A 23,911-nucleotide genomic window follows, 5' to 3' on the forward strand; every position below is an offset into this window, starting at 1 on the left:
CAGTGTAGGCAGTCGTGTTGAGAAATTTTAAAGAGAAGATAAAGAGGGAGGACAAGAATGTACTGTCAAAGCTATGAAGAGATCAATATTAGCATCCAAAAGCAGTTTTTCTTCATGAATTTCCTGTTCACGAATGGATACTCTTGAATCATGAATCCCTTCTTTAATGACAAGAAAGGAATATGGAATTGATAGACGTGAACGCCATGACAATTTACACCAGTGAAAAAAAGTAAGGAGCTATTGCTTTGCTCTTCATCTTAATGAGAATCATAAGTTCTTGATCACAACTACGGCTGATGAAACACTGTATCATCAGGCAGAGAAAGCAAGCGGTGATCTTCAGTTCCTCCAACGAAGAGAAGCAGTTGCTCAACCAAACTTTTGATGATCGGGAATTCCTGATATTCATCAAATTTTAAAGCAAATTAAATTCGCAACTGAGACGGGATTTAATCGCAGTTGGTAACAGTTCATAGAGTCTTATCAGTCCTAGCAAGAGGTTAAGACAGGAAAACTGATAACAGAGCGATGGTGAAATGAGTTGGAATCACATACCTCGGTTTCATTTTCAAAAGTTCCACAAAGGAGGTGCCTCGACAGGTTCTTTCTTACAGCATTTAGTCCTCTGTTAATTGTAGAATGAAAAGCCAGCGGGAAAATTCACTGAGAAATGATCAACTTAGGATCTATATAAGCTGGAAGTGTTTAAGAACTGTCCAGGTCTCATATAGATGCAGTAAGTCTTCAAAAAAAAAAAAGAAGATATGATGCAATAATTTGACTTATCACTTGAAATGATATGCAAACACTTCTCTAACGCTTCAATTGCTCTTGACAGCAACTCACCTTGCACGACTGCAGAGAAGGACGTAGCATCGAACAGCGTGAAATAGGAGCCGAGGAGAAAATTCTGGGTCGAATGCCAAGAGAGAGATCTTCACAGAAAATTCGAGTAAAGGACAGTAAAGATGAGATAACTATGAATTTAAATTAACCATCATTTGCCAAATAGGATAGGTCTAGGCATTACCAAATGGTCCAAAGTCCTAGTTAATCTGTACAGTAGACAAGTGTTAGATGAACTGCAGATGCAGGATATTCCTGTACTGTCTTTTAGTATTGATTCAATGATGTGCATTCCAACCTGCAATAGAGAAATATTAACCGAGTGCATCACGATTCGCTGCATTGAAGAAAATATAATAAATGATATGGGCAGATGCCAAAATTTCAGAGAGTATAAACACAAAGTTCTCCCTGGTGGCCAATTTCCCAAAAGTTCAGATGTGTAATTTCCTGATAGCTTTTATGAGCAAGACATTCTGGTCAATTGTTGGCCATGATTTCTGCAGCTAAACTTGAATTGTAAAGAGTTCCTTGAAATCTATCACGGTGTTTTTTCTTCTATACTGAACCTAGATAAGTGTCATAAACTAGTTATCTTAACTATTCAGCATCTTGGACTTACTGCACCGATACATGATACTTAATGAACTCACTTTAAGTTCATAGGATAAGATAACGGGAATCTGGATTCATTTGTATTGCATTGACAGAATCATTTCTTCAATAGCATTCAGAAATTTACTACAAAGACACATTACTGTACAACCAACTGTTCAGAACTTCCACTTAGAATTTGGATGCGAAAAACATCAAAAGTAACAATTTCATGCTGTTGCATTTAAAAGTGGATGACCAAACAAGCTGTCCAGCGTAACTCTGTTTATTAAACAGTGGAGTATCTGACGAAGTGGAAGCAACCAGAACCCTCTTCCCAGTTTCCCATTTACCCAGTCCCACAATAAGCCAAGACCAAAGGAGAATGAAAATATGTAAACGCAATAAATGATTGGTACTTAATGGCTCACCACTTTGGAGAGTTCATTTCCAATTTCTAGGACCGCCTGAGACATTTCAACCACATTGTTTCTTAGAGCCCAGTGGACGATTTCGGATTCTCCGGCCTTCAAAATCCAAACGAAAGAGAAGGAGCTAGTTTTCAGACCGCATCAAGTTAAAAGCAATTACACTTAAAGAACCAGAGAGTCTATCTGATAGATGTACCTGGCACAAAATGCCAAGAACTGACAAGGCAACTGCTCTTACATTCTCAAACAATTCAACTGACGTCTTAAACAGGATTAAAGGCATCAGAAAGTTGGGAATACTAGCTGCAAGAAACATGCAACAAATTTTCAGTCATGCATAACTATAAATTGTAAGCAAATTTGTTTATAGATGATATTCAGAAGCAAATCACACATGCAGCAATAAGTTTCTTACACTCAACAAATTTCAGTCTTGTTTCATCGTTAGCTGCAATGCACTGCAGTTGAAGTGTAAGATTTCCAAAGCTAGTACTCGATAATTGAAATAAATGATGAAGTCACAAAATGAATGTGCAGTAATATTACAACCTGGAAAAGAGTTAGTACATTGATGAGACGCTTGCATGACCTTATGGTAAGAAAGTCATCAGCCATCAGTCTAAGAAATGTCTGCACTTCCTGCTTCAAAAAAAAATTATGAGTTAAGGGTACAATCAACGATATGTTAAACACTGCATTCCACTGCAATCAAGAAATGTTTTCCAATCTCAGAATACTCTCCTGAACCTACACTTAGAACTCCAGATTTCCTGTACTATGTTGAACCAAAGGGTAATAAACACAAACAACTATTACCTTAGCTTCTTTGTTATTCTTTTGTAATTTTTTTTCCAGCCAGCATGGATTTAAAACCATTTCTTTTCCTTCTTTTTGAGATGATCATATGGGAAAACTGAAGCATAATAACTGTAGCATGGAGTTAGAAGGGAGACTACACCTGTAGCAACAGAGTCATAGTGCTGCAAGAAAAGTACAACATGTGGCCAGTCCTGAGGTAGTTTTCCGGATCAACATCTCTTTTCTGTGAAATAATACCACCAACCAAAACAAAATTCAGAAAGAAAACACCGATACCAAAATTAAGAACTAAATTTACATAAATCCCACACCAAACTGGCCAAATTAATAAAAAAAAGTTGAAGAATCTAAGTAACAAATACCCAATCCCAGGATCGTTCTTAAAAGATACGAAGTAAGTCATCTTCAAATTTAAAATTCACGGAAATGTATTGACGAAACGGAGATAAACTACATTCTTGTGTGCATCTTTGCGTCCTTGAAATTGAAGACAGAAAAGATCATAATTGATTACATATTAAGACCAGAACTGCAGAATGTCACCTCAAGAAGGAAGTTGCTAATGCAACGCAGAGCAGATTCTCTTAAATGTTCATCTTGCAGCTCAAGAATGACTCTTGGGAGAGCCATTGGTCTTTTCATCATCCATTTGACAGATTGCTTCCGACTTCTTCTCTTTCCCACTTTAGCAGTTGAAAAATCTGTGTAGTATTCAAGAAAGGTGTTAAGCAAATGAAATTTAGTGAGAGCAAAACATGATCAATTAAGTGCACGGAAAAGCATGTAAGTTTCGGAACCATTGTCAATCTTGGAGTCATGAAGGAGGCTCAGAGTTCTCTCTTCCCAGTTTTCTTCAAGTGGGCTGTCCTCAATTTCTTGCAATTCCTGTTCCGCCATTTCTGTGAATCGAGAGCTTCTTGGGAAAATTCTGCATGTGAAATGAAATGTCACGTGTGTGAGTATGTGTGAGAAAGAAATAGACTATTCCGTTTCGAGGACAGAGCATGAAAACAAACCGCCTTTCCTGAGGCTATTTTAGGGATTATAAAATAAATCATTTGCACATAAATTAGAAAAATGAAAAAAATAAAGGAAAAACCAATTCAGGCTATCATAACTATTTTCTCAAAATTATGGTCATTTTAGTTTTCAAGATTTGACTGGATGCACTGTCTGTGTTTTAAGGCTCAATTGAATTGATGCTCAGTTAGAGGACTTTGGGATGACTAATGGAAATTGAGTGCTCAAGATAATTAAATTTTTTGGTTAATTACACTTTACCCCCTTGAACTTGGGGTAAGTAACACTTTACCACCCTAAACTCAGAATATATACAGTTTACCCCCTAATGACATCAGATTTTAGAACTCCATAAAAAAAATTTGGTGAACTGGCATTAATGCCCATACATATTATCTATATAGACTACCAAGTCCATTTGATGGAAATTTTAGCACCTTAATAATAGAAACTCATGTGATTTAAAAAAAAAAAAAAAAGAACAGGGAGATTAACGGATGAACCATCCTATTTGTCGAGAAAAGAATAGAGAAACAACCTGAAAAATGATGCCGCTGACTTTTGAATTGCTGAAATTTGTTCTTAAACAATATCTTTTGTACAATTTAGTATGAAACTTGTTTTTGTTAATTCAGTTGCCAATCAAGTGGGATAATATTCCCTCTTTTGGAATGCTTTAAAAGCCGTAGTCACAATAATATTATTTTGGTTATATTGATGAATATCTATGGTATACTTGGAGGAGTGCCCGCATATCATGCCGGTGTTTGGTGCCTGTAATTAAAAAGATTTTTCATTGAATAAATAATAAATATATTCTGGAAAAAAATAGTTATTAAATATAACAAAACTAATAATAGTACATTCTGATTGCAGCATACACTTGTACACTTTACTTTATCAATATTTTTACAATTTTATCATTCCCAAAAGATCCCTACAAATGTCAGTTGAAAATTACTCAAGAGGAGACATAAGTTGTTTCAGACAAAAGAATATCCTCCAACGGCTAGTTATAACAACGTGTTAATTTGTTTTTGTGTTAATTGCACAACAAAAGCCACACTTCAATTAAATGTATCTATAACACCATTTCCGTAATTACACCAACACATAAGCTTATATGAGCTGTACTCGATGCAAAAATGGTTGTAAAATAATTTCATATTCCAGAAATACCTAGATGTCTCCATAAATCGAAATTTTAAATGTACTAAAATGAGGGCATTTCATTAAATATATCTAAACATATGCTGCTCTCAATTGTACCAAAAGATTTAAAAAAACTATACAACAATCCATATTTCCAAAAAGCTCCTATTCATGCGGTTGAAATTCAAACCCGCCTTTGACCTCAACGCATTCTTGTATAGTATAAGGATGTAATATGTTGGAACATGGAAACTAATATTTCATTATCCATTCCTGGACAAGTTTGAAGTACATAACTATTTGCAATCATGGTAGCCAATGTCTTTCTAATTACTTAGAATGTTTATTTAATGCCTATTTCAGTTGGGATTAGTTTTTGAATAGAAATTGGTGATGTCAACCAGAATCTTGAAATTGTTAACATGGGGGGTGAAGTGTATATTTCCTTAGTATTGGGGGGCCAAGTGTTACTCATCCCCAAGTTTAGGAGGGTAAAGTGTAATTAACCCTGAATTTTTCCTCTTCATTTGCACCTTTTCTGTCTTTAAAATCTTAGCAAAACTTGCTTCCAAGAATTTTGCTTTCATAAATTGACAAATTTTATTTCCAAATGCAAGACTTCGTCCCATTTCTGGAAAGCAGACTTCTGGGGCACTGCAGACGCGATATGCTTGTAATGCTGTAAAGCTTCAATTCTAAGGGAAATCCGAAATCATAAGCTTCATTTTTAACTCATCTCCTTGATTTTTATACTTCCAATAATGAAGATTAATTTCTTAGAAGTAAAACTTTAATATTGAAAAAAAGTCTATCCAAAGCAGCAAGATCCTTGTCCTTGACAGGGAATGAGTGAAATACACTACAAACTTTAACATGGTTTACATAAAAATAATGATATGCTTCCAATTTATGGCAATAACCAACGAAAAGGAAAAGAAGCCTGTCCAAAATCTGATTCTCTCAATCTTCTGTCACATTTTTATTTAAAATAAGATATATACATGACAAGAAGAAACATGTGTTGGATGACTATAGATTTCAGCAGCAAGCAGCAGTTCCCTCAACTAGTTTGTTTAATTTGTTATTTCTCAGCCTCTCTGCATATTCTTCAACTTCACCCTCCTGAAATTTGTACCTGCCATCCAATCCATCCAGTCAAAAAGCTCAAAGCTTCAGCTTCAGAACAGATAAGAATGCGTATATAACAAAGGCAGATGAACAAAAAGTGAATCATCTGCCAGTAATTATCAAACAAAGAGGAGAAACTGATATGAGCAACATCATATGCAACAATTGTCATTGGTTCTCTATTCTTTCTTATTCCCGAGAAGGGCAAGTCAGTAACAGGGTTCATAACTTTGTTTGGTAAATAGGAATCATTAATTTGTAGCTTTTGATTTTGAAGGATAACAGATACTGTGGATGTTGTTGATATTTGCTGAAGTTTATTGTTCGGATGTTCTACTTGGGCTGATACTGTCGTTCCCAGGAGCATAATAAACCTATTATTTATACTGGAAGTCATCATTTATTCCCAGTCAATTCAGAAATTTACTCGTCGAATGAGTCCTCTGATATTTCAGTACCTAGGAGGTAAGGATATTAAAGGGCTCAAGCTTTCTGCAAGTTTGACAGCTTCCTCCTCAGTATTCACAATTTGATTGAAGCAAAGGTATCGGCCAGTTGTGGATTTATCTTCAAAAGCTCTTATGTGAACATCTGCAAGAAAATTAACATCCACAAAAGCTAGGACTCCATTCTCATACATTTGTGCAGTTCCTGTACAATGATATCATGATGAGAAACTAATGATGATTAACTCTGCATAAAAAGGTCTGCAACTTTGTTCCTAATTTCAGCTAACGTGTACCTTGAAGATATGCCATTGTCACACGAGGATTCAGTTGCACAACTCCAGGACCAAGAACTAGTCCCGCATTGACGGATACCATGTTAAGCATTCGGTCCATAGCCAAAGCCCAGGCAGCTTTCTCAGAGAGAGTCTTAGCCAAGGCATACCACAACTGAGAAGTTTACCAAAATGAAATTATCATCCATTGTGTAAAGACTAACTATTTTCGTTACCGGGAATAAGCGAACGCTGCTTTTGTTGTTTGTTATATTTATTTTCCCCTTTCTTTTCACTCTAAGGAGGTTTTGGAGGAGACAGAAAGGAATTGACCGAAATCACCTTTTTTACAGCAAGTAATTAACCCATGTACAATCAAGAAACTTTTGGAGTTACCTTCCTTTGCGTGCCCTCTTTGGACTATGTATGTACCTAGGTGGCGTACTTGATAAAGAAAAAGTTTATGAAAAGATTGACAAAACAGTTGGGCAATCCAAATTGAGAGGCTATAGCAGTTTGCAAGTTTATCAGCAGAGTCAAAATTGATCTGTCTCAAGTAAAATGTTTCTATAGTACAGTGAGATCAAAAAAGGAGGGCGATCTCCTCTGTTTCATCATCGGGATTTGGACGATTGGCTGATGATTTTTAGATCTTTTCCGACCAATGGTTAATTAGTACTTAAAAAACAGTTTAAAGAAGAAAAGTAATAGTACCTTCTTTTCCCTGCAAAACTCTTGATCACTCCATGTCCTTTCATCTACATCCTTTTGAGAGCATATGTTCTCTCTCCATATTGCTGCAGTTAAAGATGAACTAAACACAATCTTCTCTATGGTGTCTGTCTGTGCACATGCCTCCACCACATTAATAGCACCTCTTACCTCATAATCAACGTCTTTCTCCTATAAATGCAAAGATTTAGCAGTGATATTTAGTAGGAAAAGTCATCATGCAAAACTTGAAAAGAATAATTAAGGGGCGAAACGAAAATGGAATGAACTTACATCGTAACCATCTGCAATATCTAGACAACAAAACATAGCACAACAGCCCTTCAAAGCTTCAAGCACGCTATGGTAATCCAACACATCCACAGTAAAAGCAGTTAATCTCTCCTCTATCTTTTCCAATTCCATTATTTTCTTCATCACGACTTCATCTCCTGGAAGCCATGTTCAGATCCTATCAAGGCTCAGATTTTTCATCGCATCTCTGTGGCTGAGCTAGGCCTCTGTGTGTGCAAGAGGTGGGAAAAAAAATAAAAAAAGAAGTAGAGATTAATACCACTGTTCTGAAGAGCTGCATGAACCGTATAACCTTTAAGCAACAGTTTCTTGACTACCCAAAAGCCCACATAGGTGGATGCATCAAGAACACAAACTGCTTTCTCATGATCTTTTGATGCCATAACTTCTGCTTCCCTCTTCTTCTTTTTTTCCTCTTCCCTACTTCCTCTTGTTCTTGTAGTTCTTACTCTACTTTCTCATACCATATCTATATACTTAGCGAACATGCAAGAAAGTTAATAAGAACGCAAAGGGTAGATAGGGAGGCCAATTTGAAGATGAGTTGGTGAACTATACAAGCCACCACGTTCCTATCTACCTATCAAATTTGGATGCTCACTCGAGTATCCTTCAACCTCCATCCTCTAGTTTTTACTAGTATCATTTATTTACAATGTGGTGACTAGTATAACTTCTAAACTTTGTGCACGCAAACACCATGGCTTCCACCCAATAGTAATAACTTGCGCAAAAGATGGGAATTACAGTGTAGTTGACATGGTTCCATTTGCTTCACTAATTAGGTAGGGAAGGGACAATTTTGAATGGGGTTTCTTTTGCGGCAGACAATAACACTTGGCAATGCATCGAATCGGTTACTTGTCCAGAATTGTCGAGAGCATGAGCACGTGAAAAATAGGCGTGGATTTTCTCTGTGTCTTGTTTAATTTATTTATTATTCACTGAAATTACTGTGTTTCTTGGGTTTGCAACCCAATCTAGGCTTTGACGGACAAGTACTGTACTCAAGGGGCAACGGTTTGGGTCAAAAGCATCAAATTACCTTTTCCTCTAAACGACAAACAGAAAAAGATACTCCACTTAATAATGAGATTCCACGTTTAAAAAAAAATTATCAACCCTTCAATTATCAACCCATATTGGCAGCTCAACCACCAAAAGTTCCATCAGACCTCAAAAAGTTCCAAACCAAAAGAATTCCTCTCAGTGCCACTGGCCATTTGGTCCAGTGATCATCACCCTCTTTGGTGGTGCTGGAGGTCACGGTTCAACTCCTGCCTCCTTCAAATTTGTCACAATATGTGACTGGTTTTAGTTGACCATCTCCCCTTACCCCTTTCCCCTAGATTAGGTTAGTTTAGATTATAGGACATCTATCGTTGCAGATAAAAAAAAAAAAAAAATTCCACTCAACCTCCGCACCTTAAAAAATCAACCCGACCCGACCGATAACAATTCCAAAATCTGAAACCACCTACAAAACTGGCATCTTAATAATTCAGAAAACAGCATTAACTAAACCAATTAAAATGTACTTGTCTTAGTAGCTTTACAGATTGTCTAAGTCAAATGTTATAGTCCTTGAAAGCTCTCTAAAATAAAGTCTTTACATTTGACACGGAAAACTAAAAACGTCACCCACAATAATGCAATAGGAATTGCTATTATCCATCCACAATGAATATACACTCACACGTCAAATAAAAGTAGTATATCGTGTTTGGATTAGAAAAATTACTACATTTTCTGTGAATATATTTTTCAATCACTTTTTACCTCACATATATCAAATTACTACAGTAATTTTTCTACAAAAAGTCCAGAAAAATGCATTCCAAACAAACTTACTTTTCAATTTTGACGCCAAATTTTACCTCCTATGCCAATTAAAACCTGCCCAAAGGCCCAAACAGATTCCGAATGACAACAAAATTCTAAAGACAATAAGAAAATTCCGCCGACAAAAAATAAAAAAACCTCCTGCTAAATTGGTGTTTTGGGTGCCAAAAGTCTTGTTGATTAACCTTTTCAAGATTTTGGAAGTCTTGTTTTGAGTTTGAGATCTCTCTCATTCAGATAGAGAAAGAAAGAACAGGAATTAATTCCACAACAACATGAATCCTGATTTAGGATATAAAATTTTTTGTAGATAAAGCAACAACGTTTCAATTAAGCTGAATTTTTTGGAGCTACAACTATGTTTCTATCCTATAACAAGAAGTTCTATATTTTCAATAAGAAGAAAAACTGGAACTGTACACAAAAACAATAAGAGAGCTTATAAAAGAGATGCATCACTGTGGCTTCCAAGAACTGCAACTCAGCCACAGCGAACTCAAAGCCTTGGATACCAATATCCTTATTATGAGCGCCTTCTAGCCAACCTGAACACGAAATTTTGCAAACAATATATTTTTAGCATATCACAAGAGTATGCTAACGGAACTTAAAACAATAGGTTATCCATAAAAGGGTTAAATACAGAAACATCACAGAAACATGTCAACTACGAAGACTGATATTTGCTTAGTCTGAGTTTGTCATATAGGTTTGACCAACGGAACTTAAACATTGAGACCTCGTAGTTTATCCATAAAAAGAAAGAAATAAGCATCACAGAAACTTTCATATCAACTAGGACCATTGTCCGAAAGTATCTCTTCAGTTCTGAAACAAAATCAAGAGCCGTCTCTTTGGTCTTCTGCCTGATTCGAAGAGTGCTAGAAAGGAACAGACAGACCATAGAATTAGTGTATTGTTCCATAGAATGTATACCTAGGAAGCAAAAAAAGGGCCAAGTTCAATGCCGAATGAAAATCATAATCCCTCGTTGTCAGTTTCAACAACGGACTGTTATGTGTTTACTGAAACCAGGACATTTTACCTTATGTTACCTGCAATCATACTTGGGACACCTTAAATTTTACATTAGAGGACTTGTTCAATAAAAGGCATGGATGAGTGCATTCGACTTTGTTGACAAAACTTTCAAAATTTGTTATTTACTATTAGAACCACTTAAAGGATGTATATCTCGAAACTCTTTTTTCTTTTCTGGTCAAGGAAGAGAGGTTAATAAGATCCTGTCATTACCTATACAAAACAGGAACTCTCTGCCTCATTTTCTCTAAAGATGCTATCTAGATGCTGGAGAACAACTTAATTCCAATCATATCAATATCTCAAGAGCTATATCATATAAAGATAGTGATGACAAATGCTGATTGCACTTGCAGATTTACTTGATACACTTCACAAGATGAGAAAACATATTCATTACTAGCGCGAGAAGAGTATGAAATAGGTGTAAGAATAAGGTTACATTATTACTTACGTGTGGTTGTCAAATGCTGCTGTTACTTAACCCCTCTCAGGAAACAATGCATGCAAAATTGATGAGTAAACAAAAATTGACTATTGATACTTGCAGCAAGTTGCCAAAGGCCATGGTTAAACCATGTGGTAGATATCTGTGGCTCATTTTGCTTGTATTTCATCCACCAGCAGGGAACTATGAATTAAGTCTTGAACAAGCTTGATGCGACCTGAAAAGCGAGTACATTATAATCCAGATGAGCAAGTAGAAAATACTAAGGAAACCTACCCAAAAAAAAGGAAAATACTAAGGAGATGGAAAAAAAGACAATTCACTGCAAATTCAAGCATAATCAGAAAGAAATATTCACTAGATCAAGACCTCAAAGCAAAACATCATTGAATTATCGATGTAGTTGGCAAGGTAAGCAATAACATTAGGGCAGCTTATTAACAATCAGTTCCAGCTAAATCTGGCTATCAATTCATGTCTACACCTGAATTACATGCACGTCAACCACATTTGAATCTCCGGAAATTTGACCAATCTACCACAACCCCCGTTAGATTTAACAAGCTACATCAAGCACCATTAACGTTGTAGCCACAGATATCACCCATTGACCAAAAAGTGACAGCTCATAGCTGACAAAAACTGAAACTGATGAGACAGAACCACAAAAATTCAATGAGGTATGATAAGTTTTGGTGAACAAATCAACCTCCATCTTTTCCTTCTTCTTCATCCTCACAAAGACAGCACATCCATCTATACACATGCTAACACACACAAATACTCTCCTGCACACTTCCATATGTACCAAACTCCCACTTCTTGCTATTTAAAAGACAAGCAGAATCCTCAAATGAAACACAACAGTGCAAAGGAGACAACAGTCAGATTGAGTGATGGAGATAAATATATTAGAGAAGACAAAGTGACATCTAAAGAGAAGGGGGCCTGGGGATGGCAAGGAGGAGGAAAAGATTGTAGACTTAACTTTGAAAATACAACACATTTTTCATCTCAAACAACAGGTTATACATACATAGCTAATATTACATGCTATTCCATATCCAAAGATGCAAGAGAAGTAAATAGAGCAGTATAACACAAAAGGAAAATTACCTTCACATGGTGTGGCATGATCTTAATATCATAAGGTACATGAAGCCACGCGTCAGGTGGATAGAATAAAAAGTTCTCAGGTTTACTGGTATACACATCTGCATACTGATGGATGTTGTAAGCAAAAGAAGATTCTTGACCAGAGTCATTAAGGAAAGTGGCACCAAACGAACTATTAAACATGCTTTTCATTGTATAGCGTGCCTTCTGTCTCTCTTCATTTAGCTCTACCAGCAGTGATCTGTATGCTTCACTTCTCTGATTGTTGGCAACAGTAGCGTGCAACTTACCAAGAAGTTCTTGTATTATATGAAATTTGGCCTATACAATGAACAAAAAAAAAAGAGTAATTCAACAAATTTTCATGAGACAAGACCCAGGGAAGTCTAGAGATGCCCTCTCAGACAGTAAGGACTAACTGCCTGAGCCTGCACTACCTGATGGATGATGGGACCAAGACAGAGAGAACTTCTAACTTTTTCTTTAATATTGGCGAAACCAGTAAACAAGCCAATTGAACAAGAATAGAACAGTTACTGCCTCATCTAACTTAGGCTTTCATCTAACATGGCATCAGCCCAGGCAAGATTGTAAGTTGTAACGGAAGCAAATGAAGCAACAGAACATCTAATACATATTTCCACGTTGAAGTTGAAGAGCTTTCATTCAGTTACCTGTTCAAAACGGTAGTTGTCATCATTCTGTATCCGTATCTCATTCTGGAAAAAGCGATTCAAAATCATCCAAATTAAATTTCCAATCATGAGAATCACAAAATTTCTCATAAAAAGCTACAAACCCATAAAGGATTTATGAGACTTTTCACAGGAAAATATTCCATAAACACAATAGCATTCATTTACCAATTCATCTATATTTTTCAAAAATGTTGCCATTCAAGTGACAATATTCATAACCTAAATCCAGCAAATGACCTGAAGATGTCAAAATTAGAAATGGAAGCAATACCCCCAATTCATGGATAATTGCAGCAGTATGCCATCCAGCCTTTGACGGCCCTCTTAGGTCACTGAATAGATGGTCCCCATAGTATATAACCTTAAAATGTGTTAGAGAAGAGGGTATTAGAAATTAATAACCAAGAGAAAGTACACTTACAAAGAAGCCAGATAATATAGAAGTATGGTGGTTTATTGTAAACCAGCTGCAGGATACGCAGAGAGCAAATCAGATAATTCATTATGTCTCTTAGCCTTTATTTATTCTTGGAACATTTGGACTTGGGTGTTGGATTATGTTAATGCTCAAATCTTTAGGACTTCATCCCCTTAGAGACAGGTAAAGATGAGTCCAATACCCTGTAACAGGGAGAAATTTCTAGTGTGTTTGCAGAATATGATTTATCTGCAACTGTTTAGTTTCAGTAGCAATGAAATAACAAATCTCCGATGAATTTCTCGTAAGTGTTGAGTACAGAATAAACATATAGTCAGAGACGTTCATGAAAGAGACAAAAGTGAAGGTTCACAGAATTCATAAACAATCACCTACATAGATTTTGCAAGTATTAAAAGGTTTATAAAATTCTGATATAGTATTTGGCCAGAAACCTACTCTTGTTGACCCTATTCAAAGACTTAATCCTCTAGGTATTCTTGTTTCACTGATTTATTTGCACAAAATTCTCAGTCAAAAACTATATTTCAGACCAAAATAAAGCTTCAGCAGAACATACTGCATACCTCTGGACCTTTCCATTGTGTAATTTGCAAGAATGATTTGAGGCATCCATGGTAATATATTTTATTAGGAAGAAAAGCATCCACCTTCGAAAAAGCCACGGTGTCCTTCTCAACATCATAACAGCTACAAAAGAGTCCCACATCACACATCAGAAATGGATGCCAGATAACAGACAACACATACGCATGCACACAGAGACATAGCAAAGCAGTTATTGAATAGAGTGGTGTTAAATTATCTAATCATTGAAACATGAATCCTATTGATGAATCAATCACCAGCATTTTCCTTGTTCCTAAGGTGAACGAAGGAAGGTCTAGTTGCAGAAGCGAAATTGTTCCCCTCTAACTTAGGAGGATATTGCCTCATTAAGCAAAGATAGCCAAATTGCCTGGTTTGCCCAAGAATACATAAACCTAGCCTTCTGAGAGGACAAGAGACCTACGAGACCATTAAACTTTTCCCACCATAAAGTTCTGCCAGCTTAAGATAAATAAGCTTCCAAAATTTAAAGTTCAAATTATTCCATTAATGCTGCCTACTAATTCAGATGAAAATAATACAACAAACGGATTTTTTGGGTAAAATTTTAGTGTTTCAAGAATTAATTGGCTATTTGAACCACCAAACAGTATAATGTTGTAAACTTTACAACAATGAGAAAAGTTCAATGGTCAAGCATGCTTTTGCTCTCTCGTCCAAAACTTGCCAGTGTGCGAGGATTCCACACTGATTTATCCTCTTAAAACTATCAAGCTAGGCTTTAGGAGACAAACCGAAATGGATGTTCTGAAGTATAGAACTCTGGCTTGTTAGCTTTAGCAATCACGACATCAAAAAGCTCCCTCCAGGAATCTTGTTGGCCCAGTGACTCCTAATGGACAAATAAAAGAAATATTTAAGAACTGAAGAAGACCATATAAGCTTGTTAACCAAAGATGAACAGAAAAATACCTACTACTTGAAGGTAGAACACAATAATCTACATATAAAAATTCAAGGAAGCTAAAACTTCAGATGCTAATTTGTTTGATACCTGCAACAAAAACCGCATTCCACCATCAACAAAGAAATAAGGGGAGTTTGTCAACAAGAAAAGTTTCTTCCCTTTCTCCCTAAGCATCCTTAGAAAGCACAATAACTGACCCTATAACCCAAGGAAGAACAGGTAACAAATTCGGTAGAGTAAGGATCTCAATCATAAATGACATGAAAACATGAGCCAACAATCAAACCAAATCTGTACAAAATGAAATTGAAAAGAATTAGATGAACTTACGTTCTTGACAAGGTACCGATGGGGATCAGAAAGGATTCTCCTATGAACCAAGCCACTGAGGTGAACATGCTGAATGGCCCGATTTACATCTTCATAGACATAACAAGCATCAAATTCCAGTTTTGCGTCAACAAAGTGTTGCACAATATCAGCAATAAGGCATGCCTACAGATTATAAAAGAGGAACCTTATATATTGCAAAAACAATTTGGTTATTTGGAACTAAACCAATAAATGGTTGCTAGAAGTTCAAATGCACCTAAGCAGTCAGATCAAATGCTAAAAGTGTGCCCTATACACACATATAGGGTAGGAAATTCTTATATCTTTTTGTATGTAAGAAATTTGTTAACCTTTTAAGTTTTTCCTGATGCAGCTTTTGGATTTGCTTTGGTTTTGGTTATTTCATTATTTGTTGGTTCGGTAATATTACACAAAAGAGTGGTAGAGCAGACAGCATAACCCTAATACATCATTTCTGTGCTTCTGCAGTAAACATGTTTCAAGAGATACCGAAGGAAACAAAATCTTATGTAAAAGGACATTATACTGGAAACAGTAGTTATAAAGGGAAAAAAATCAGAATGCAACTTTCTCATCAGTGAACAAAAAGTATGATAAGGACAACTGCAACCACAAATTCATCTGAAACCAATAAAGTTATTGAAGCTATAATTGGGAAAAATTGCTCAATTAGAGAGAAAGCTATTTAGCAATGTCATCTGCATTGATGATGAACAATGTGATAGGAGTCCGGCCTAAATATGTATATATGACTTTTTGCATTGACTCATGACCGAGAATATGTAAGTTCCTCCGGTTACTAACCTACATTTATAAATTATCATTCTTTAAGATGGTACATAATATACAGATTAATGTTTTTTTCTCACATTTACCCAACATGTGCAAAAATACGTCTCTTTTAAAGAAATTATGCTGTCCGTAGCCAATTAAAAGTATCCCAATATCATGTGCTGAAGCCCAAATGTTTTCTATGCAAATGGGACACATATATACATTAGATTCTTTGCATATAGTGGTAGTACAAAGACATTAAAATCATTGAAGATACTTAGATCCAGCAGATTATCATCTAATTCATGCCTGCACAAAGTCCACATCAAAAAAATTGTCTGGATTACATATAGTGGCAAATTGGCAATACAAAGACAATTAAAATCATTAAAGCTACTTAGATCCACCAGATTATCATCTTATTCATGCCTGCGGAAAGTCCACATCAACAAGCTTATTAAAGATAGGACAAACAAAGGAATAAGAATCATCTCACTGAAACAATACGGATATATCTATTCAGGCAGGTATAAAACATACCTCACTAAAGCAGAAGAAATCCATCAAGCAGACGAGTCTTTGTGCTTGATCACGGCCAATATATTTGGTACCATAAATTTGTTCTATTTCCTGTTGGCTCAGCTGTATTTTTGAAAACAAAATAACGGGAAATACATTTAAGGATACACTCCCATTTTATCTAGATTAACTTCAGTAATTCAACTAACATGTCACCAGTCTTGAGCTAATTGAAAGTCAACCTATTCCCAGTATCATTAATGAAGTAATCTTTGAAAATTTTTGTTGACGAAACATGACGAAGCACCCAACATAAAAGAAGCAAAAATCCATGATGACCTGGTGATACTGCAGCTCATGAATGTAGTTTAGACAAAAATGAAACAGTATTCAATTTATCACCAAGTTGCAAGACCACAGTGTATTAAGTTAACATCCTTTTGATTCCTAAGAGCTGGAAGATTTTACACCAAGATGTCATTAATATAAATATCTTTCAACATGAATAGGACTTGTCTTTTATCATCAAACTCACAACTTCCAGCATTAGCACTTTCTTTCAGATACTAGGACACAACAGGCTATCGTAGAAGGTACTTGTCTGGTTTGCATAAACAATCAATGAAAATTCCTTGAACATCAAGAATTGCTATGTGTATCTCTCTCTATATGGTATCTCCGGAACACATTCTACTTGTCTACGCCATCTGTAGAAACACAGTTCAATGAAATGCCATTGTTCTAATTCTTTCCTTTCAAAGCCAGACTCTAAAGCAGAATAAGTCTTGACAAGATATGTTATATTCTAGAAATCAAAAGATAAGAGCTACATGTCTTTGCCATGAAGAAGAACCACCGCATTAAAACTGCAATAATCAGATTCTGTGTTGCACTTCAGTTTCAGTACCATAGTGATTAATACTGAAGCAATTGAGGAAAAAAATAGATACTTGGTGGCTGCTTGAAGGGCTTTAACCTTGCTTAATTGGAAGATTGTGCTTGACTAAATTATTGCTCTCTCTTTTAAATCTTGCTGTACGTTACATAGGAAGCATGACTTTGAGGTGACTACAACAATAAATTGTATGAAGTCTTTCATATCTCTGTTAGGCTGTTAAGTAACTAAAGTGTAGAGATTGCTATAATTTCTTACATCCCAGAAAACTTAACCTTCAGTTAATACATAGGGGAATAATCTAAGCCATTGATGTTAAAAACTAGGATATATCTTGCTTTTCCCTGCCTTTTTTTGGTTCTTGGTAATGTTAACCAATTTCCAAACTTAGATTTGTTCAGGGCTTGAAGAATCTCTTTCTATAGTTCAAAATAGAACCACTCCACATTCTTATCAGAAGGATAATTAAGTGGAAGTGCTACACTTCTTATTTATCCGATTTGGCAATCCCAAACCAAACTTTTTCCTAAATCTTCAAAAACCTAAGTCCTGTCATGGCAAATGTAAATATTAAAAAGAAACAAGCACTAATTAGATCTTAAGACACTATAGTTCCCCTGAAAAGATTATTAAAATTGGTCATAATATTAATTGCACATTTTTTTTAACTCAACATTACAGACATATATCCTTTGTTTAAGAGATAAAACTGTCTTCAACACAGATATTCTATTAAGACAATAATTCTCTCTCATTCACACAAATTTGGTCGAATTGATCATGTTAAAGACTGATTTTCTTGTATCAGCAATGCTAACATCTAAATTGAAGGTATTTTTTGAGTTGTCAGGTGATGCAACGTGGAGCTTTATCTAGTCATTAGTCATAACATTATTTGTTCAAATATGCAATTCAGCATTCAGCAGTTCATGCAGGAGAAACTCAAAGTACAAGCCACAGTATTCTATTTCAGATGCTAGTTAATTGTTCTTTCAAAAGAGAAGCAATAGAATATAGCTTCAAAATGTTCAAATTATCTTCTGAGGTAACTTCAGGAAAATTCGAGTATAAACACACGTCATCTTGTTTGATACAGACAATTCTTAATGAAAGTAAAGAATATCAATGTAACAAACAGCAGAACAAACCATAGATAGATCTTTCCACTCACCCTTCTTTTCAGCTTTACAAGTAGTACTCACAAAAAAAAAATTTAACTAGCGGCCGGATTACAGAAAAGGAAACCTCTGTGTCCAAACACATTTAGTTTTCCAAAAAGTTAAACCACAAAGAAAATATTGAAAGAGAAGGAAGTTAAAAGATGCTACCTTGCGCCTGCCATAGTAGCATCCATCAGGCTCAATTGACCCAAAAAAATCCAACTTCATTAGACACCCCTTCGACTTGTCATAGTATAAGCCTCTAATCGGAAATGAATGATCATATTTAAAGTCCAAGCAACTCTCTGGATACTTGAACTGAAAAAACCAACAAAGAAGAATATTAACACAATTTTTGAGTCTTCTCATTTATAATAGAAATAATTTGTAATGGCAAAACAAGAACAAGAACTTAGTTCAGTTCAAAAGCAGACCTCATTGACTAAGTGTTCTTTGGCAAGGTTGTATATCAAACTCTGCACATTACCAGAGTAATGCGCCAAAGTATAGTCGTAATCAAATCCATAAACTTGTATATTGTCCAGTCTCAGATTCTTATTTACATATATACCTAAAATTTCAGCACAAAAATCACTACTTTAACATCATTACATATACCAAAAACCAAAAGCTACAACAATCTCATCACCCAAAAAAAAAGAGCACGGGGAAAATACAACAAATGATAAATAAAGAAGGAAACAAAAACAAGACCTTCAGGATTCATTTTGGGCATTTGCTTCACTGCATCAGGAACTTTGAGAAACCTCTGTTTGGCACCATTGAATTCGCGCCTAATTTTCTCTATTTCGTCCTCGGAAATCTGATCATTTGCAGTTTTCACTTGATTTTCTACCTCTTCTAATTTCAACAATCTCTCCTTTGACGACATTACATTCGTCACATAATACCTACAAAAATTGCTTCCTCTGACACCTAATAAATCCAATAACAGCGTCTTTAATCATATACACTGTTCCACAGAAATCCGACAATACAACACTACACACATATACAAGGACAAAAGAAATACTGAAAAGAAATATGCTGCGAAAAATAAAGTGTACAAAAAGACTAGGTAAGATGAGCTGACATTCTCGAAGTCCGGAATCGAAAATCCTGCAACTCTGCGAATTAAAATCCATTTTCCGTTAAGCATGCTGATTAAATACCATACTACAGAGCATTCAATTTGTTCTGATTAGCATTCAAGCTTTATACGTATATCTATACAGAAACATGGTATTGCTATCCGTTTATAGAGGGGAAGTAGTATACCTGAGTACAGTGCAGGAAAGGAATTAGCTTGCGGAGAGAAGCTGCCATTGTCAGGAGTGTTGCGGAGATGGGGAATTTTAGGAGAAGATTTAAGTAACTTATACGACGGGCTGCTGAATTTGAACGGGGCTACAAGTCTACAGCTATGACAAAATGGTATGGTGCACAAGTCTTACGCGCACTATGATTATTTTGATGCTGCAATGCCAAGTACCACACGAGCAAATGACCCAATTAAGGGGTGGGGTGGCCGTCAGTGCAGTAAATTCGAATTCTAAATTTGACAATGTCCAGATTCTAATATATTTTTTCATGGTCAACGGAATCCAGTTTAAGAAAATACAAGTTTATATTTATTTTGTATAATGTTAATCAAAGGACAAGATAGATATTTTATACTAATAAGAATGTGTGTGTATATATATATATATATAGCTCAATTAATTTCAACAAGGATTCAAGTTTCACATATTAGTTTTGAACTCGAGCTACTCGAATTTTAGCTCGAAATCAGTTAATGCAAGTTCGATATCGAACTTTGACCGAGTAAATATGTGAACTATTTAATTGAACTAGACTCATGAACACCCCTAATCTAGATAATTTTTGAAAGAATAAAACAAGATAGCTATCAAAGAAATATTTTTGGGACAATTTGGTCCTTCAAGGATGGATGGGGCTGCTAGGAAATTCAAGTTGCATCACCACTACCACACACTTTATGAGAGGGTAATAATTGTCACTATTAGGGGTTGGTGGCTTCAAAATTCAATAAAAACAATATAAATTTCCAAAAATAGACAAATGAAGATTGAATCCCTACAAAAGCGAGACGAAAATATTTCTTGAAAATGCCAAAAATGGCTCAACGTCCACAGAAGTTAATATTTGATGAAACTCCAATGTTAATTTGTATAAAGGGGTGGCCATTATCTCCGATGAGAAGTTCGGATACTTAAGGTCTTATTTGGATTGCTATTTTTTGGAGTTTTGGTAGAAAAATGTATTATAGTGATTTAATTGATGTGAGGTAAAATGGTAATTGAAAAATCTAAACATTACAATTTTTCAGTAGGAAGTAGCAATCCAAATATGGCCTAAGTATTTTTATAGAATAATAAAATCTAAAGGGATGAACTCTCTAAGCATAGAATTCTACAAGGGAATAGAACTTAAACGCACTTTCCTTTTATAATGAAGTTGGGCCGGCGTTGATGGGCCTTTGTGATGCTATGGATCGGAGCTCTACATGCCTTAAGCCAGAGTCTTGTTCAGTCATTGAAGCCGAAAAAAAGTCCAAGTAAGTACAGAAGATTATAGACTATTTGCTATTAAGGTTGTTTGATAACATATTTTGATTGTATCTTAATACATTAAAACACACTTAATTCGTATAGAAAATTTTAAATGAAAGTTGTTGAATTTAATTGGCTGAATTATCGAACTAGTAAAATATATTCACCTAAAAACATTGTTTCACACGAACTTTCATGCATATATACTCTCATTAACACACACTCTACAACATAGGTGTATACACATTCTCACTGTCTTTTTTAAAGTGTGTTTGATAAAAATTTAAGTCTAAAAATTGAAATTTGAAATCTAAAATTTGAAATTTGAAATTATTAAGTTACTAATTTGTTAACTACTAAATGTGATACATTTGAATGTATATTATATAACGTAATTAGTAAATAGATTATCACTTATTTTTTTAGAATAAGTTTTGTATAGAAAATTTAATGTTACTTAATTAATTCAAATGTTCTATTTTTAACTATCAAACATATTTAAATATCTTAAGATCTGAACTCATTAAAATTTTGAACCGGAATATCAAATAGGGCCTTACACACACGCGCACGCACTTACAACCCACACCATTTCATATATTTTCTCACTCTCGCCCAAGCACAACTGTACAGCCTCTCTTATACATTGTACTCACTCTTATATATTTTTCTTCTCTCAAATACACATCTGTTCACATTAAAACACACATACACACACACTCCCTCCCTCTCTCTCTCTCTCACACACACACACACAAGCACAATGCACACTTTTCATATTAGCATGTGGTTTATAAAATTAATACAATATAAAAATAAAACATGATATTACTATTCAGCTATATAATACGTACACATGAAATAACATATTTTAATTCTCGCATTAAGCTATTTATCATACGAATTTTACTTTATGGATATAGCAAATTAGGACATCAACAATTAAGTTTCAATTTTCAAATTTCAGACTTTAGTTTTTAGTTTTATCAAACGCCTTGTAAACCTAGGAGCAAGACACTAAATATGAAACTACTTAGGTTTTTATTTTGTTCCAATTTAATTAGTAGTTTTTTTTTTATTAAATGCCAATATTATCTATTTTTCATACTAATATTCTGGAGTAAATAAAGAATTACAAAAATATATTGGCTTTCTTTTTCTTTTTTCGGTAGTAGTATTTTTTTGGGGTCTAAATATTCTACGTCCTATGTTATTTTGTGCTCGATTAAGTTGAATATGTATCCGAAGTAACACCTTTGTGTGTAATGAATGTTAGGATAGTATTTTGTTTTAAATTGTTTCGTTTTGCTTATGCCATATCCGTAGTTGCCAAGTTTTTATCGAAACTATCTATGACGTTGAGTGGATTCGCAATTTCTTGCAACTTTCGTCTCGAATTCCTTATTTGTGATGCAAGATAAATTAGAGTGGAAAATATCTCTTTAAGAAAGAGAATTTGACCCAAGAAGAACAAAAATGAAATGTCACTTAGTTTCAAATCAAATTGCTCTTTTAGTATTTTGATGTAAACGATTTAATTAGTTGGGACATATATAAGAGATTGCAATTCCCCCTCTACTTTGCATGTTTGTTCTATTGCATACAATTTGATGCTAACATTCTCTTATTCGTTACTCCACAGACATAGATTTTCATTTCAAAATTCCCATTACTTTAAACCCAAAAAAATTTTTGTTTTTTTAAGTTCTCCTTCCGTTGAAGCTAAGTATACTCAATTGGAAGTATCCCTCAAAATAAGGATTACAATAGATGACAAGAAAATTCCTCTTCAAGCAATATCCATTTGTGAAAAGAGGCTAAAAATTGAAAAGAAACACGTACTAGAGGAACAAAACCACGGACGGAAGGCATGTTGGAAGCGGAATTTGCATTTTCCAACACCAGAAGAGTATTGTTGAATTGTTGTGATGGGGTTGGTTCTGCTGGTTCGAGGCTTCGAGCTTTCCTTGCTCAAGCAATTGTATGAAATTCATCAATAAGTAAAGTAAACTAAACCGACCCATTAACGTATTGTTCTAATTAATGTCCTTTGAGTGTGCTTGAATGGCTAGTAGTGTGCAGAAGTAGGAGTCTTGGTTTTGATATAAACAAATTTTTTTTTCATATTTTAGACTTTCATTTTTACCCTAACAAAAACTAGCTTTTGTCTGAGTTACCTTATTATGTGTTGCCAAAATGACCACTAATCAATTTTTGTCCCGACTTATCTAAGCGTGTCTTATCGATATAACCACTTATAAAAATTGTAACTACAAAGCATGTTTTATCGATGTAACCACCAATTTTCACCCTGATTTATCTGAGCATATTTTGTCAATGTAGGCAGCTGTAAAAATTGTAATGACAACCACCTATAAAATTTGTGACTACTAAAAACTGCATTACTTCAACAAGCCTAGGATACAACAAGCTTTAATAAAATTCACTCAGAGAAGTATAGAAAATGTCAATTACGTATTGATTGAGATTTTATAAACTTTGTTTAGACATTAATAAATAGAAAAGCCTGTTAATTAACAAAGAAAACCGACATATCTGTTTTGATAAGAGTTACAAATTTGATAACTTCTCTTTTATGAAGAAATATACTAATAGAAGTAACTTATAGATTTTAAGTAACTATCCTTATTAATCTAAATAAAATTCATGGTAGAAAAACATCTAAAATACGCAAATTAGTGAAAAATTAATAACAATCCCCCACTGATTTGTAAGTAGTTTGGATTTCCTTTTCACATGACAAGTATTATGCTTAAAGAAGGTGTCTCTCAAGCT

The 23,911-nt window shown here is 34.8% G+C and overlaps 3 protein-coding genes across 3 annotated transcripts; all 3 read right to left on the minus strand.

Annotated features, from left to right (window-relative positions):
* Positions 1-290: 290 nt before the first annotated feature.
* LOC113773650 lies at positions 291-3,590 on the minus strand. Its single transcript, XM_027318281.1, has 10 exons — positions 3,491-3,590; positions 3,237-3,394; positions 2,424-2,513; positions 2,269-2,332; positions 2,071-2,177; positions 1,875-1,970; positions 1,034-1,147; positions 850-938; positions 559-628; positions 291-401 (listed from the first exon to the last, which is right to left on the minus strand). Exons 1-10 carry the CDS (start codon positions 3,588-3,590, stop codon positions 291-293), a joined length of 999 nt encoding a protein of 332 aa, XP_027174082.1.
* Positions 3,591-5,700: 2,110 nt separating this feature from the next.
* Positions 5,701-8,342, minus strand: LOC113775389 (cinnamoyl-CoA reductase-like SNL6). The gene is made up of 6 exons (XM_027320241.1): positions 8,000-8,342; positions 7,720-7,877; positions 7,429-7,617; positions 6,736-6,889; positions 6,452-6,644; positions 5,701-6,000 (listed from the first exon to the last, which is right to left on the minus strand). The coding sequence occupies exons 1-6, from the start codon at positions 8,121-8,123 to the stop codon at positions 5,904-5,906; spliced, it is 915 nt and encodes a 304-aa protein (XP_027176042.1). The 5' UTR covers positions 8,124-8,342; the 3' UTR covers positions 5,701-5,903.
* Positions 8,343-9,878: 1,536 nt separating this feature from the next.
* Positions 9,879-19,947, minus strand: LOC113773183 (5'-nucleotidase domain-containing protein DDB_G0275467). Its single transcript, XM_027317759.1, has 15 exons — positions 19,821-19,947; positions 19,636-19,669; positions 19,257-19,478; positions 18,977-19,113; positions 18,711-18,860; positions 16,509-16,610; positions 15,171-15,335; positions 14,928-15,038; positions 14,668-14,765; positions 13,891-14,014; positions 13,157-13,246; positions 12,862-12,906; positions 12,188-12,508; positions 11,078-11,288; positions 9,879-10,127 (listed from the first exon to the last, which is right to left on the minus strand). The coding sequence occupies exons 1-14, from the start codon at positions 19,866-19,868 to the stop codon at positions 11,262-11,264; spliced, it is 1,674 nt and encodes a 557-aa protein (XP_027173560.1). The 5' UTR covers positions 19,869-19,947; the 3' UTR covers positions 9,879-10,127; positions 11,078-11,261.
* Positions 19,948-23,911: the final 3,964 nt, after the last annotated feature.

The sequence above is a fragment of the Coffea eugenioides genome, chromosome 6 (assembly GCF_003713205.1).
Source record: "Coffea eugenioides isolate CCC68of chromosome 6, Ceug_1.0, whole genome shotgun sequence".
NCBI classification, from domain to species: domain Eukaryota; kingdom Viridiplantae; phylum Streptophyta; class Magnoliopsida; order Gentianales; family Rubiaceae; genus Coffea; species Coffea eugenioides.